Source organism: Rhinoderma darwinii, chromosome 4 (assembly GCF_050947455.1).
Source record: "Rhinoderma darwinii isolate aRhiDar2 chromosome 4, aRhiDar2.hap1, whole genome shotgun sequence".
NCBI classification, from domain to species: domain Eukaryota; kingdom Metazoa; phylum Chordata; class Amphibia; order Anura; family Rhinodermatidae; genus Rhinoderma; species Rhinoderma darwinii.
In genome coordinates this window covers 86,767,059-86,785,020 of record NC_134690.1, presented here as the reverse complement: position 1 = coordinate 86,785,020, position 17,962 = coordinate 86,767,059, and the positions used below count along the sequence as shown (strand labels likewise).

Genomic DNA, 17,962 nt, shown 5'->3' with positions numbered 1-17,962 from the left:
GGGCTGTGTGGCACTATCTACAAGAGGAGGTTGTTAATTATTTCACCATTTCACCATCTTTCACCATATAGTCTCTGTTTTAGTCAGGCACACTTTAATTTATTGTCTTTTAATTTAACTACCTTATAGAACTATACAAATGGTTTTAAGCCGCTAATGTTGTCTGCAGTGGCAAATCTGAACGAAAATTGATTTGATGTTGAAGTAGTACCGCTTTTGCGTTGGAATTTTCCGCAGGAAATCTGACCCGTGTGAATATACCCTAAAACCCCCTGCCTTAGTGTAGATTCCCCTTGTGCCCCAAAACAGCTCTGACCTGTCAAGGCATTGACACAAATCCCCTAAAGGTATCCTGTGGTATCTGGCACCAAGACGTATAGCAGCAGATACTTTAAGTCCTGTAAGTCGCCCGGTGGGGACTACATGGATCGGACTTCCAGCACATTCAACAGATGCTCGATCGGATTAAGATCTGGGAAATTTAGAAATCGTCAACACCTTAAAAAAGAGTTCCATGTTCCTCAAACCACTCCTGAACAATCTTTGCAGTGTGGCAGGGCACATTATCCCACTGAAAGTGGCCACTGCAATTAAGGAATACCGTTGCCATGTAGGGGTAAACATTAGGTAGGTGGTACGTGTCAAAGTAACTTCCACATGAATGTCAGGACCTAAGGTTTCCCAGTAGAACATTGCCCACAGCATCACATTGCCTCCGCTGGCTTCCCATAGTGCATCCTGGTGCAATTTCTTCCCCAAGTTAGTAATGCACACACTACCAGCTGTCCACATAATGTAAAAGAAAGTGGAAATTATCAGACCAGATCACCCTTCTCCATGGTCCAGTTCTGATGCTCATGTGCCCATTTTAGACACTTTCGGCGGTGGACAGGGCATTTTGATCAGATGCACTGTATGTTTCTACACTTTTCTATCATAGCCAGCATTAACTTTTTCCACACTTTTTCCAACTTCGGTAGGATTGGACGAGAAAGGGGATCATACAGTGAACACTCCACAAGATCTGCTATTTTGGAGATGCTCTCACCCAGACATCTAGTCAATCAGAACTTTGCCCCTGTCAAAGTTGCCCAGATCCTTACGCTTGCCATTTTGCACCTGCTGCCTAGTATATATGGATACACACACAATTTTTATGTACGTAATTGTTACATTACTCTGTATGAATGCCTTTAACACTACTATCCACTTATTTTGTAGATTATATCAGAGAGAACAAAACCACGGATTCATGAATTTCAGTCGGAGGTGTTTATGATTATTGGAGGTTGTACAAAAGATGAGAAGTTTGTTACTGAGGTTACTTGTCTTGATCCTTTAAGAAGAAGCCGTCTAGAAGTGGCAAAACTGCCAGTGTGTGAGCAAGAAGGTGAAAGTGAACTTAAGAAATGGGTGGAGTTTGCATGTATAACTTTCAAAAATGAGGTCTACATATCAGGTACGTGCAGTTAATTGGTAACGTGAAGCCCATTTTAGGTGATATTTCTTCTTAAAGAAGTTTTTGTATCTTAGAAATTTAAGGCACACCCACAGGATATGCAACTAATGTCTGATAGAATGGGGTCATGACTCTGGGACCTTGACTATTTCCATAACCTCCATTAACTTGAAGGGAGAGAGCCTGGTTTAGGCCAGTACATTTGTATATGAATATGGACTGCTGAGCATTGTCTGCTTTGGACCATGCTTTTTTGTTACAGGGAACTCCTGACAATAAGGTGATCACAGGGTGTCCCACTGCTAGGAACTCTAGCGATCAGGTGTAATCTGTAGGGGAACCAGATAGCAAGTGTTCAATTTCACAACAGCGCCACCACAGGGGAAATAAAGCATTACACGATGCCCAGGGAAATAAATGGGCTATCCATGTAATGCATAGATATCGTTGTCAATTCTGTTTTTCGGTTCCATCCTAGGGACAGAAAAACAAAAATGAGAGAGTTGGAGCCTCCAACGCAGATGTGAAAATAGCAGTAACCGGACCCTTTAAGTTTTTTTTACAGTGAATCAAAATGTAATATGAAAATAAAATACTTTTTGTAATGTGCCCTGTAAAATTCGAGTCGAGGAAGTTTTTGTTTAGTACTAGATTTATTTATTATATTTTTTAGTACAATAACTCGACACACATCTGGTCATATGGATTGTTGGGATTTCACTGTATTTACAAAAATGATAACACATTTTGTCATGCTATAACAATAACTTTTAGAAACAATGTATGTAAAAATATGAAAATATTTTATAAATGTTATTTTATAGGTGGTAAAGAAACACACCATGAAGTGTGGAAATATAACTCCTCTATTAATAAGTGGATACAAATCGAATATTTAAATGTTGGCAGATGGCGGCACAAGATGGCGGCACTGTGCGGGAAGGTGTATGCGCTTGGTGGTTTTGATGGCAGCCAAAGGATTTACAGTGTAGAAGCTTATGACCCATTCCACAATTGCTGGACAGAGGTGTGCCATTATTATTATTATTATTATTATTATTATTATTATTATTATTTCTTATTATATAATGTCATTTCTTTCACACAGTTTTCCTTTGATGTTTATTGATATAGGTTTATAGATACTGTTGCTTTTGCACAAATTGCCACAACCTACATGTGCAATGCCAGTCAGATATGAGAACTGACACCTAGTGGATGCCATAAAAGACAGTGTTTAATGTGTCTACTAAAATATCAGTGCTTTATCATATCAATTCTACTCCCGTATTTTTTTAAAGGCGGTATTACAGTTTCAGCAAATAAAGGTTATTCTTTGTATAATAAAAAGTTATACAATTTTTCAATATACTTTAAGTATCAATCCCTCACGGTTTTCAAGATCTCTGCATGCACTTAATCCATACATATCTTCAATGTTTATATCCAGTGGATAAAAATCTGTTCTGGTCATGTGATGGTCACACAGGTGCACGACTTAAGTAAGGCCCCATGCACACGACCGTAGATTTCCTCCGTAATTATGGTCCGTAATTATGGCCCATTAATTTCTATGGCCGACAGAAACCTTTCCGTATATTTACGGGAAGGTGTCCGTGCCATAGAATCCTTCCGTAAAAAATAGGACATGTCCTATTTTTTTATATTTTTACGGACTGTGCTCCCATACTTTATAATGGGAGCACGGTCCGCAAATGCGGATGACTATCCGCAGCCGTCCGTGCCCGTAATCACGGACCGTGATTACGGGTATGGTCGTGTGCATGAGGCATTACAGTACAGTTACCAGACCTGTGTCTTGTAATGAACCATGCACTAATGTCATCACCACATGACCAGGACAGATTTGAATCCACTGGAAATAAACATTGAAGATTTCTATGAATGACAGCAAGCAGAGATCTTAAACACTGTAGGGAATTGATACAGAAAGTTTATTGGAAAATTGTATAATTTTTCATTTTATGGACAATAACCGGTATTGTTCTTCTATCTTAGACATTTATGACAGATCAGGTTATACTTATATTTAGCAGAAGGAGACGTCGGACACTAAAACAGCCAACTGTAACCCCTATAGACTTCAATAGAGAGAGCCACACAAGTGAGCAGCCATATGTGCATTCAGTCTCCTTTGGCCCCTTCCATTTGCACAATAAGGGCATGACCAGACGTGGCGGAATTGCTCTGGAATTCCGCTGCGGACTGTCCACTGCGGAAATCCGCAGCGTACACGTTTCTCCATTGCTTTCCACAGCTTTTTAGTGAGGTTCGTTTACACGTTGAGGAAAACTCCGCTGCGGACTATAGGCTGCGGTGCGGAATTTGGTGTCCGCAGCATACACTGGTTGTTGCGGACGTGTAGCGGACTTGTTGCGGACTCATTGCGGAATTTCTCCATTGACTTCAATGGAGAGTCAAAATTCTGCAATGAAGTCTGCAGATGTTATGTGTGTTGCGTAGCGTATTTGTTTTACGATCATGACATTTCTTCATTCTGGCTGGACCTATGTATTTCTAGGTCTACAGCCAGACTGTGGCCCCATGCACACTAACGTAAAAACGCCTGTAATCACGGGCCGTTATTACGGCACGGGCAGGCCCATAGAAGTCAATGGGGCTCCCGTAATTACGGGTGACTACGTGTGTGCACCCGTAATTACGGGAGCGTTGCAAGGCGACGTCAGTAAATAGTCACTGTCCAGGGTGCTGAAAGAGTTAAACGATCGGCAGTAACTCTTTCAGCACCCTGGACAGTGACTTACGATCACAATATACATCAACCTGTAAAAAAAACTAGAAGTTCCTACTTACCGAGAACTCCCTGCTTCTTCCTCCATTCCGGCCTCCCGGGATGACGTTTCAGTCCAAGTGACGGCTGCAGCCAATCACAGGCTGCAGCGGTCACATGGACTGCCGCGTCATCCAGGGAGGTCGGGCTGGATGTCAAGAGAGGGACGCGTCACCAAGGCAACGGCCGGGTAAGTATGAATTTCTTTTACTTTTACTAGGGAAAGGGCTGCCCTTTCTCTCTATCCTGCACTGATAGAGAGAAGGGAAGTACTTTCACCTCAATACGCAACGGCTAGTCCGCATCAATTTAATTCCCATTTTAGGCAGAGCCGCAACAGAATCTGCAACACAGATTATGTGCGGCATTGATGCGGACAGTGGCGGAAGAAATACGCCATGTCTGGTCATGCCCTAAGGGGTCAGGGGACCTTGTTTCTTCCAATAGGTGGGTGTACTATAAGGTAGACCCCCACCTATTGGACATTTATGGTATAGCCTCTGGATTTGCTATATATGTCTAAAATGGGAAAAAAAAAAAACACTAACTCCTTAGTTACCAGACTATTTTAGGCCTTAATGATCAAGCTATTTTTTTCGTTTTACTATTGCCGCATTCAAAGAACTATAACTTTTTTTATTTTACCGTCGACATTGCTTTATGAGGAGTTGTATTTTTCAATGGCACCATTATGGGGTACATATAATTTATTGATTAACTAATTTATTAACTTTTTTTAGGGAATAATGGAAAAAAACTCAAACTTTTGCTATTCCTTTTTGTGGTTTAAATTTACACCGTTTACCGTGTGGTATAATTAACATAATACATTTATTCAGTGGGTTGTTATGATTACAGCAATACCAAATTTATATGTTTTAGTACTTTTGCACCATAAAAAAACTTTTTTTTTTTTTAAATTATTTATTTTTGTGTCGCCATATTTTGAGACCCAAACTTTTTTATTTTTCTGTTGTTGTAGCTGTATGAAGGCTTATTCTTTTGTTTTTCATTGGTACAATTTTGGGGTATGTACGACTTTTTGAATGCTTGCAAGATGGATAGAAAACTTCAATGCTGGCATAGTTTTTTATTTTATTTTTTTACGACGTTCACTGTGCGGGTTGTATAATGTAACCATTTTATATTTCGGGTCGTTACGGATGCGGCGATACCAATTATGTGTAACTTTTACATTTTTGTTATGTTTTTTCATAATAAAGCAGGGAGAAAAAGCAAGCTTTACTTTTTTTATTTATTTATTATAAATTTTATTAAAGTACTTTAATAAATCAGTCTTTTCACCCAAACTGGCAAGGGGGCATGTCACTGCTACGGACAGTGTAAGACCTGGAGAGAGGAGAGCGCTCATCTCTTCAGCTCTTGTGAAGTCTCTTCAGTCTCTTCAGTCTTGTACTTTTTCTGTCGAACTGGCAAGGGGGCGTTTCACTGCTACTGACACGCCCCCCTTGCCAGTTCAGCAGACAATACAAGACTGATCTCTGGCAAGAGCTGAAGAGATGAGAGCTCCTCTCCCCAGCTCTTACACTGTCCGTAGCAGTGACACGCCCCCTTGCCAGTTCGGGTGAAAAGACTGATCTTCAAAGCTGAAGAGAGAGAGGGTGCACTTTCTCTGCTCGCTCTTGCTGTGGCACTGTCCATATCTGATTGGACAGTGTCACAGCCATAATAACACGCCCCCTTGCCAGTACATGCCCCGTTGACTGTTCAGGGGGTTATTTAAATATCGGGCGCCAAATATAATGGCACCGATATCTAAATAACGGAGGGAGGTAGAAAAAAAATGTAAAGTTCCCCAGGGTTTGTTCAGCCCTCCCCATTACATGCTGTACTCAGCTGCACATGTATGGGGAGGTGAAATGTTCTCTTTGAATACATTATTAATTTGAAAACATGCATACGACTGCTAGCCACAGTGAGTCATTTCCATATAAGATGCATTTCAAATTGTGATATTGTGATCAATTGATGATGCATGTTAAATGCCATAGGGAGAGGGGAATAAGCAGCTGCCAAACACGTATGACGCCACTAAGCCTAAGGAACAAAGGATCAAACATTTTACAATCCAGCAAGTTTGCTGAAATTCTATCATGGGATAGTCTATACGCCCCATACACATTAGATAATGTACTGTGTAAGGCCCGGTTTTACCGCCTTATTCCACAGCACTGCCTTTTTACTTAGCCTTTTTACCGCGGCATCTACTGTATGTGGTTTTAAACGTAGTGTATGTGTATACCTATTAGGCCCTGTCAGTTGCAAGGCCTATTAGGGTATATTCACACGCCCTATTTACGGACGTAATTCGGGCGTTTTACTGCTCGAATTACATCCGAAAATATGGCTCCAAAGCGCCGGCAAACATCTGCCCATTGAAAGAAATGGGTCTTAGGCCTCATTTACACGAGCGTAATATACGCGCGTGCGACGCGCGTGCTTTTCACGCGTGTCGTACGCACCTATATTACTCTATGGGGCAGTGCAGACAATGCGTGAATTTTGCGCTGCGTGAGTGCGTTGCGTAAAACTCACGACATGTTCTATAATCGTGCGTTTTTCGCGCATCACGCACCCATTGAAGTCAATGGGTGCGTGAAAACCACGCATGCCGCACGGAAGCACTTCCGTGCGAACTGCGTGATTCGCGCAAGAGCTGTCAAACTGAATGTAAACAGAAAAGCACCACGTGCTTTTCTGTTTACAAACATCCAAACGGAGTGTCAAATTAGAGATGAGCGCACCGACCTTCACCGGGTTTGGCTGAACTCGTTTTGACCGAACCCGGCAATAAATTTTCCGGTACGCGACGTCAGGAGACAGTCACTGTCCACGGTGCTGAAAGAGTTAAACTGGTTCAGCACCCTGGACAGTGACTTCCGATCACAATATACATGAACGTGTAAAAAAAAAAAAGAAGTTCTGACTTACCGATAACTCCCGGCTTCTTCCTCCAGTCTGACCTCCCGGGATGACAATTCAGTCCAAGTGACAGCTGCAGCCAATCACAGGCCAAGCACAGGCTGCAGCCAATCAAAGGCTGCAGCGGTCACATGGACTGCCGCGTCATCCAGGGAGGTGGGGCCGGATGACAAGAGAGGGACGCGTCACCAAGGCAACGGCCGGGAGACCGGGCTGGAGGAAGCAGGAAGTTCTTGGTAAGTATGAACGTCTTTTTTTTATTTACAGGTTGCTGTATATTGTGATCGGAATTCACTGTCGAGGGTGCTGAAAGAGTTACTGCCGATCAGTTAACTCTTTCAGCACCCTGGACAGTGACTGACGTCGATAATCTATGATGGCGGCTGCGCGAAAATCACGCAGCCGCGCATCATACACTGATGACACACGGAGCTGTCAAGTTTTTTTTGCGCACGCAAAACGCTGCATTTTTTTGCGTGCGCAAAACGCACACGCTCGTGTAAATGAGGCCTTACAATGTTCTGTGCACACAGGCTTTTTTTTTACACTGTCAAATAACGGCGCGTAAAAAGACGCCCGCGTCAAAGAAGTGCATGTCACTTCTTGAGACGTAATTGGAGCCGTTTTTCATTTGCTTCATTGAAAAACAGCTCCAATTACGTCTGTAATTGCCGCCTCGAAAACGCGAGTACGAGCAATTACGTCTGAAATTCAGGAGCTGTTTTCTCCTGAAAACAGCTCCGTAATTTGAGCCGTAATGAACGTGTACGAGTGAACATACCCTTAGAATGCCTGTCAGTTTTAATCCGACAGGCATAATTCACTGCAATACAGAAGTATTGCCGTGTGTTAGGAGCGTGATCAAACGTTGGCATAGGGAAGTCCCATAGTCGGACTAAAAATAAACAAAAAAAACAACCCATTTTTTCACTTTGCAAAATGATTTACTATGAAAACAATAAATAAAAAAAATACAACACATAATTGGTATCGCCGAATCTGTAACAACCCAAACTATAAAGTTATAACGTTACGTGAACTCCGTAAAAATAAAACAAAAAATAAACAATTCCAGAACATCCCCCATGCCTAGCATATTGTACCAGCGACTCCCATAGGGGGACTAAAACCTTTTTAAAAAAACAGTTAACGTTTTTTGTAATAAACAACAAAAAGTGTTAGAATTTAAATAAAAATTGGTGTTGCTGTAATCGTTTTGTCTTGCAGAATAAAGTTAATATTGGTCGAACGCATTAAAAACAAAACTAAAAAAACAATGGAGGAATCGCTGTTTTTTAATTCTTTCACCCCACAATTTAGTTTTTTTATGTTTTTTAGTGTATAATGTGGAACAATAAATGGTGCCGTTAAAAACGTAAACTCTTCCTGAAGAAAAACAAGCCTTCACAAGGTTATGTCGACGAAAAAGTAAAAAAAATTATGGCTTTTGGAAGGCAGAGAGGAAAAGACGAAAAAAATAAAAAATGAAATTGTTGCTGTATCAGGGCGTTAATCAGAGAGCCACCTCAGCGATCAGCTGATTGACACGGGTCCGGCTCCTGGGATGCGATGATGAGACCAGCTGTTCATTTTCCCTGCAGTCATTGCTGCATGGGATATATAGTATTACATGGTGGCTGTTCAGATGAATGGCTGTTCATGTAACACATGAACAGTTTGGGTCCACCAGAGACGGAGCCACTGTTTGTCAGCTTCTCTCTGCACTGGCTCATAGAAGGGGTCCTAAGCAAGGGACCCCGCTCGATGACATCCAAAAGCTAATATGGAAAGGGTTTGTCCTGATGGAGCAACCCCTTTAAACAATGAAAACAAAACTCACCTAGTTGGGACTCTCCAAACGGGACTGTTGAGGACATATTAAAAGTGACAATGATAAAATATAGGCACACCATTGGCGCTTCAACAAAAAGAGTCTGTGCCAGTATTATGTTCTAATGTCCACAGATTCATTGGTTTTATCGTGCCTATTTTATTATCAGTGGTGATGTTTGCTGTTCATGTATGAGTGATTTAAGTATACGGAATTACAGTGATCTGAAGATCTCTGCATATCTATCACTGCTGGGTTACAGCAAACTGAACGCCAAGATCCAACTGTGTCACTCTGATGCAATGGGGTCATTAACATTTAAAAAAGACTGGGAGATTAACTGCATGGCAACACTACATTCTACATGTTCACATTATTCATGGTTTGCTACCACTTCCAGTTTTGTAGGCTATGTTCATGAAAAATGTATTTAATATTTCCCGTTGCTTATAAAGCGTTAACATATTCTCCAGCGATGTAACGAGATTGTCACCGTTGACACAATTCCCTGTCCCTAATGGGGCTCACAATCTAATTTCACTATTTCAGACGCACACACACTAGGTCCAATTTCATAGGAAGCTAATTGACCTTTGGAGTGTGGAAAGAAACCAGAGAACCCATAGGAAAATCATATAAACACAAGGAGAACATAACTCCTTGATGTTGCACAATTATACATAAGATATTTATATACAATAAATTGGAAATTTAACATATATCACAAAATACAATATTGCAGTATTCAAATCCTCTTTGAATGTCCTCAGCAGCTACACGATGACATATGATCGTGCGCAAATCACGATGTCGCAGAAATTGCAGTTATCTTAATTTGCACGTGACACATCCTTGGCTTGAACTAATAATCCACGCTGTGTCACCCAAAAATGCCTCTTTTTTTAAGGTGTAATGTCACATCAGGACTGAATAGAAGTGAATAGGAGCAGACCTGCAGTTCTGCAGCACGGCCGCTATGCTATTTATGGAGCCAACTGCTTCCAAGCTCCGTACATAGCATCATGTGCCACAACATCCGGTGCCCGCAACAATGACATACTGATGACCAGGGCCGGCCTTAGGCTACAGGGTGCCCTGTGCGAAATTGCCCTTTGGTGCCCCCACTCCATTTATCATTGTTATGTATTGTCGGAATTTGGTGCGTTTGTTTGTGCGTTTGTCACGCAAAAAAACGCGTCAAAAGTGCTTGGTTTAAGCGTCCCATTGACATCAATGGTACAGCGAGCCGTTAGTGCAAACGATACGTTTTGTTTAAAAATGTGTCGCGTAAAAAAAGTAGTGTCAGGTCAATTCTTTGGCACGTAAAACGTGCCGAAAATGCGCCAAAATCGCACCTAATTCCTATAGTCAATGGGAGTTCTGATTGAGCGTCAAGAAACGCGATGAATACGCGTCAAAAGCGCATGTAGTTTAAAAAGAACTTTACAAAAACACTAGTGTTTTTAAGGGTATGTGCACGCACAAAGTAAAAAACATCTCAAAATACAGATTTTCAGCCGTTTTTTATTCAAAGTTACGTTTTTCGCTGCGTTTTTCGAGCTGTTTTTCTATAGAGTTTTTTTTAAACAGCCGTGTAAAAAATGCCCCGTCGGAACATAACGCCGTTTTCCCAATCGGCAGATGTTTGGAGGCGTTCTGCTTCCGATTTTTCAGCCGTTTTTAGCAGTGTGAACAAGGCTTATGTTTTGGTAAGGCTGTTTTCACATTCCGTCCTGCCTGTCCATTTATCAAATGCAGCGGGAAAAGCTCCTGGCGCATACATTAAATGGACACAAAAAACATGCAGTATAATTTTTTTTACTGGACGCCACTACATAAAATAGCGCAGTCCCACCCGCAGGGAATTTGGGGTGTAAAACTGCACCAAACTGTGGGGTAGTTTCTCACCTGGAATGTCTGCTGCGAAAAACTGCAGCACTTAGCAAGCCTGCAGCAGCGGTCACATGGGATGAAGCGTCATCCCAGGAGGCCGGCCCTCTGACATCATCCAGGCCGGCCTCCTGGGATGACGTTTCATCCCTGTGACCGCCGCTACAGCCTGTGATTGGCTGCAGCGGAGGTCACATGAAATGAAGCATCATCCCGGGAGGATAAAACACAGATTCCTAGGTAAGTATAATATATTGTTTGTTTTCTGAGTGGCGTTTTATGTCCTCCACTTTGCTGCTACTGTATTTGCTGCGGATTTTCGGCAACAAATTCCGTTGCGGAAAATCCACTGTATTTACGCAACGTGTGAACTGGCCCTTACTCCGTTTACTCAAAGGCTATCTTTTGTATAAAAGAAAAAAATATTAAAACGGTTGTCCACGTGGGCAATGTTGGTACTTTTTATTACTTCTTATTTAACTCACTGTGAAGGCCTTAAAAAAAAAAAGTACATAGCCAAAATCGCTGTTGTTTGCTCACATTAGCTCTAAAAAAAATGTCATAAAAAATGATCAAAAAGTTGCATGTACCAAAATATTGTGCAAATAAAAGCTACAGCTCGTCCCACCAAAAATAAGCCCTCACACCGCTTAGACGAAACTATAAAACAAGTTATGTCTCTCAGAATGCGGTGAAACAACATTTTTTTAACAAATAGTTTTCTTTGTAAAAGTAGTAAAATATATAAAAAACCTATATAAATTTGGTATCACCGTAATCGTATTGAGCCACAGAATAAAGTTAAGTTGTCGTTTTTACCGCACGATGAAAGACGTAAAATCGAAACCCAAAAAACTATGGAGGAATCACAGTTTTTTTCTAATTTCAGCCCACAAAGAATTTTTTTCAGTTTCCCAGTACATTATATGGTACTTTAAATGCTACCAATAGAAACGACAACACATGCCGCAAAAAATAACCACCATCCTATTGACGGAAAGATAAAAAAAAGTTATGGCTCTAGGAAGGCGGGCAGTGAAAAACTTAAATGAAAAAGCAATAAATGTCTCAGTCCTGAAGGGTTAAAATAAGAAAGCAGCCCATACTTACCTCTCTCTTCCCAGACGTTCCTGAGTTGGGGGCTCTCATCACCTCTGTTCTCGGTTTGTATACAGAGAAGCTGCAGTGGTGACATCACGTCAACAGTACATCACTGCTGCAGCTGCTCTGTATACAAACAGTGAACAGAGGTGACGGGAGCCCCCAGCGCAGGAACATCTGGGAGGAGAGAGGTAAGTATAAGTTCTTTTTTATTTTAACTTCTCTACTGCTTCAACAGAATTTATTTCTAACCTCTTTAATGTAATGTGTACAGGGTCTAAAAAGGCAACAAATGGTAAATGTGCACTATGGAGCAACTGAACAATGTGCCCATCTGCCATTTATTAACAGTGTCGTTCAGTGCCACCTTGGTACCCATTTTCCACTTATTTCCCCTTTAGTGTCCGTATGTTCATTGCCTCCTTGATGCATATTTGCCATTTACTGCCCCTTTAGCACCCTGTCACAGAACAATAAATGGGCAATAAATGGCAAATGGCAAATGGGCATCGAAGGGGCACTGAACAGGACACTAAAGGGGAAATAAGTAGTAAATGGGCACCAAGGTGGCACTAAATCCTCTGCCCATTTGCCATTTTTAGACCCTCATCAGTTCCCCCATACAACCAAAACCCCACAGTCTGACTGACCTGCTGGGCTTCTTAGTGCACTGTGTCCGCTGATGCTGCTGGAACGGAGCCCTGGGGAAATAGCCAGCGCAGGACCGCATGGTAAGATAGTCTCCTCCCTGTCTTGCGTCCTGACTCCTGAGTGATGTCATCACACCTGATCATCACTCAGGACGTAAGACGAGGAGGGGGAGCGGTAGTCGCAGCGCGGGGAAGCCAGGAGTGAGGTCAGTGAGTGACACCCGACCCGCTGGCACCCCGAGCAGTAGCCACAGAGTGGGAGAAATTCACCCGCTGGCGCCCCCCTTACAACATGGCGGCCCTCGCCTTGTGCGACCGCATGTGTCGCACGTAGCTAAGGCCGGCCATGCTGATGACCTATCCGGTAGATAGGTCATCAGTTGTCATAAGGTGGACAACCCCTTTAAGTTCTTTAATTCAGTTTCTTCTTTTTCTATCACTGTGGTCTTCGGCTGACTGTGGCTTCTCTCTCGCTCTTCTCTCTATAACTTTTATAGATACTTTACTATTTCTGGATGAAACCCCAGCTTTAATAAATTCCCCCCATAATGTTTATTTTTTCAAAACAGTGTCAGAAGAGAATTTGTCTGATTTTCAAAATGCAGCGCTACACGCCATTGAAATTTCTATTGGTTCTCATTGTGTTTATACAGGTGGCTCCATTAATATTCAGTGTGAGTTCATTTGCTGCCGCAAGTCACAAAAACAAACTTTATGTTATTGGGGGTGGACCCAATGGGAAACTGGCCACAGATAAAACTCAGTGCTATGACCCATCTATGAACAAGTGGAGTTTAAAGTCACCAATGCCTGTCGAGGCAAAATGTATTAATGCTGTGAGCTTCCATGATCACGTCTATGTTGTTGGTAAGTAGTTTCATAATTTTAATTTGGTTATTTTCTGACACATTTTTAAGACAGATAAATGGAAATGAAAGAAACATGACAGGCAAGTCATCTCACTTTGGAATTGTCTAGTTCATAGGTTCCCAACCTGTGGTACATGTACACTGAGGCCTGGGCTACACAGAGACTTTTTGTAGCGCAACTGATTGATAATAACGATTGAACTCAACAGTTTTGCAATCCAAACAGGTTGTCCAGATAGGTTGTCCAGTCCCAAAAATAGATGGCCTATCCTCAGGATAGGTCATCGATATCTGATCGGTCAGGGTCTGATTCCCGGCACCACAGCTGGTCAGCTGTTTTGAAGGGATTGCAGCGCTCGTACGAGTGCTGCTTCCCCTTCGTTCCTTATTTACTCGTACTGTGAATCACCAACACACTTGTAGTGGTGGTTCACAGTATAACAGCATTCTCTCATTCACTTCAATGGGAGAAGGCTGTAATACTGTGAACCGCCACTACAAGTGTGTTGACGATTCACAATATGAGCAGCAAAATAAATGAAGGGGAAGCTGCAGCCCATTCACAACAGCTGATTGGTGGGGGTCCCGGCAGTTGGTCCTGAGGATAGGCCATCATTTTTTTGGGACTGGACAACACCTTTAATAAATTGTGTTGCTTGCAATAATTTCGACTACAGCTGTCACTCAAAGTTAAAATCCATCAGTTGCACTACAAAAAGTCTCCGTGTAGCCCAGGCCTTAGTGGTACATGCCATGTCCCTAGGCGACAGTCGCACTGTCCTCATGCTGGCACCATGCATCTTCCTAGTCTTGGGGGTACTTTGGTGTAACAACTTATTTGAGTAGGGGGCAGAGGAGCATTGAGAAACACTGGTCTAGGAGATAATTATCTGTAGTAGACTTACAGTCCACCAGTCTGCCTGTAGCTTACCAGATCATAAAGCAGTGACACAAAACATGGCAGTATGAAAATGTGCAGAAGAAACTGGGACTGATGATTTCTACCTTAACTACCTCAACTTACCACAGCATCTGCAGATTTGGCTTCCAATACAAGGAAAACCTTTGTCAGTATCTGAAGTACAATCCATTAAAGGGGTCACAAAAGATTATCTTGTCCATTGGCTCATCCCCAATCCAACCGCTTTAAGCGTTTATGTTACTTGACTATTAATGTTTCTTTTTGTACAGGTGGAGCAATGAAGGCATTATATTCATACAGCCCTCTGGAGGACTCCTGGTGTTTAGTAACAAAGTTTAATCATGAAAGAGCAAGCTGCGGTATTGCTGCATGTTGTAATAAAATATTCATCACGGGTGGTCGAGATGAGCGGAACGAGGTGATTGCTACTGTTCTCTGCTGGGACACTGAGACAGGAAAACTGACTGAGGAATGTGTCCTCCCTCGTGGTGTTTCCCATCATAGCAGCGTCACTATAAGAAAATCATACACGCACATCCGTAGAATAGTTGCGGGAGCAGTTTCTGTCTAATCACCAAGGGGCCATTGTCTAATATTTAAATTATTTCTTAATTTATTGGAATCATTTGTAAAAATAATATTGGGAAGCATGATATGTAACTTTTTATTTAGTGTTATAGTGTTGGATTTGAAGACTTGACTACAATAATGGGACTTCATGACTTTTTTTTTACATTTTTGTATATATTTCTGGTTGTTTAAAATAATATTTTTTTTATTTACAAATTGCATATCTTGCCACATTTTATATCATTTTTCCTAGACTGCCCCTTCTTGTGCCCGTCTTTAAAAATAAATGGAACTCCAAGGTGAAGGAGATAGTGCCTAGAATACGTATGGTCTATCATGTGGTCTTTGCTATCTCAATGTAGGCAGTGTCAGACTGGGATTTCTTGGACCCAACAGATAAAATGAATATGAGGGTCCATATTTAATGTCATCTCTATCTTTGTTGTTATTATTGTATACACAGTACATATCATCAATAAGGTTTAGTAGGGTGTTTGTGAATTAACCCAGGAGAATTAGAAACTAGTGACAAGTGATTGGTTCCAAAGTCTCCTCCAAGTGGGGTTGTCTTCTGCTGAACATTTTGGGCCTATTATTGTGTCAGAATCTTGGCCCACCGGAGGATGCACTGTGGTCTATCCAACCCTAAATGTAGAAGTGCCTTTCCCTTGTGTCTAAGGCCTGTTCACACAGAGATTTTTGGTGCTGATTTTGACGTGGAAACTGCGTCGGAATCCGAAATTGACTTCAATGGGAGGCAGAGGCGGTATTTTTCCTGGGCGACACTTAACTGCTCGTGGGAAAAAAAAGCGGCGTTTCCTTTCTTGCCACGGTTCCGCCTCTGACCTCTAAATCAATGGAAATGCAGAAAAAACCTGTGGCGCTCGTTACCGAGCGCTTTTTGCAGCGGTCTTTGCCGGCGGACCTTCCATTAGCTTCAGCCGCAGGCACAAACAGAGTGAAATACGCAGCAAAAAAGCACAGACAGGTCAAAATCTGCCTCAAAATTCCAGAAGGAATTCTGGGGCAGATTTTTTTCTGCCTGCAAAAAACTCTGTGTGATCAGGGCCTAATAGACCCAAATGCTACTGAGAATCAAAGGGAAAACAGGGAAGGGTTTGTCTACATTTGTATTACTGGTTAAGTGATAATAAAAATCACCTCCATGACCTCAAAAATGTCTGCCTATGATTGTAATTTTATGTCCCCATAGGGGCAGGACATTCATGAACACAGGTATTGTTTAATACATGTTCTGTCCATGTTATAATTTGCTCTCACACATATATATATTTGGTAAGATCCAATGTATGTGAAATGTAATTGTGTAACAGACCAAGAAGCTGTAGCGTTTCTCAAAAAAGTGATGCCTTTTTTTATTCAGAATTTTTTATTAAAATTAATAAAATAAAAAAATTAAAATTAAAAAAATAAACACGATAAACACAATGAAAAATAGACTCTGACGTACATACAACTTGGTGGTGACGTGTGCACTTTTGGCAAATGTGGAGTGCATCATCTGAGGTAAAACAATTAATATAATCATTTCCATACATTTGACAATTGTTTAAAACATTATAAATAAAGCATTCATATTTTTTAAATTACACTATGTGGCCAAAACGATGTGGATAACTGACCATCACACCTATAGAAGTTTGTTGGACATCCCATTTCAAAACCATGGGTGTTAATATGGAGTAGGGTCCCCTTTTACTGCTATAACAAGCTCCACTCCCCTGGGAAGGTTTTCTACAAGATTTTGCATTGTGTCTGGGAATTTAAACCCTTCCAGATGAAATGTTAAATACTTTTGTGTCAAAAAAGACAAAAGTATAATAGGTATGATACCTTTATTGGCTAACCATAAAAGTTCTATATGCAAGCTTTCAGAGCACAGAGGCCCCTTCTTCAGGCAGTTTACAAATGAATGACTTAGAAAAAAGATGAAAGAGCATGTTTGAGGTCAGACACTGATGTTGAACGAGAAGATCTGGTTCACAATCAGCATTCCACTTCATTCCAAATGTGTTGGATGGGGTTGAGGTCACCGCTCTGTGCACAAACTTGTCGCACCATGTCTTTATGAACCTTGCTTTGTGCAGTCATTCTGGAACTAGAAAGGGCATTTCCCAAACTGTTGCCACAAAGTTGGAAGCATACAATTGTCCAAAATGCCTTTCTCTCTTGTAAATTTTATAGTAGACACTATGCATTCCAGTAGGCATCATTCTTCTGGCATCTGCCAAACCCAAAGTTGTTCATCAGACTGCCAGACAGTGAAAAGTAATTAATGACTCCAGAGAACACATTTCCCCTGCTCCTGAGTTAAGTGGCGCTATACTTTGCAATACAACAGTCAACGCTTGTCATCGTGCATGATGATCTTAGTATTGTGTGCAGCTACTCAACCATAGAAACCAGGGGCATAGCTGGGGGGGGGGGGGCAATGTGCCCCGGGCGCAACTGGGATGGAAGGAAGGGGGGGGGGCGCTGTTGGTACAGCTGCCACTACTACAGCTGATCGTTTCTGCAGCTGCCCAGCATACAGGGCGCCTATCAGCAGCGTTCAGCTGTTTTGATGCGGCGGTCCCATTCACTCAGGACCCTCTGCTGCTACGGAGCCTGCGCCGCCCGGCCAATTACATTTATTTATGACATCAATGGATCATGCCGTCCTACAAAAGGGTCCCGCCTCGAAATGGAGCAGGGAACGGGGCTAGGTAAGTACATTTTTATTTGTTTCTACAGGGGGGGGGGAAGCTGTGTGGCACCATATAATAGGGGGTTGTGTGGCACCATCTATGGGGGGCTGTGTGGCACCATCTACAAGGAGGGCTGGGTGACACCATCTACAAGAGGGGGCTATGTGGCACTATCTACAAGATGGGGCTGTGTCCTGCTATCTAGAA

General features: G+C 42.0%; 1 protein-coding gene across 1 annotated transcript in view; it reads left to right on the top strand.

The window, feature by feature from the left end:
• KLHL6 (kelch like family member 6) overlaps positions 1 to 15,406 on the top strand; it is a 67,320-nt gene extending 51,914 nt beyond the window's left edge. The window contains exons 4-7 of the mRNA XM_075863954.1: positions 1,222 to 1,459; positions 2,284 to 2,486; positions 13,340 to 13,553; positions 14,747 to 15,406. Of these exons, the coding sequence (XP_075720069.1) occupies positions 1,222 to 1,459; positions 2,284 to 2,486; positions 13,340 to 13,553; positions 14,747 to 15,048 (957 nt within the window). The 3' untranslated portion in view covers positions 15,049 to 15,406. The remainder of the gene's footprint in view (positions 1 to 1,221; positions 1,460 to 2,283; positions 2,487 to 13,339; positions 13,554 to 14,746) is intronic.
• Positions 15,407 to 17,962: the final 2,556 nt, after the last annotated feature.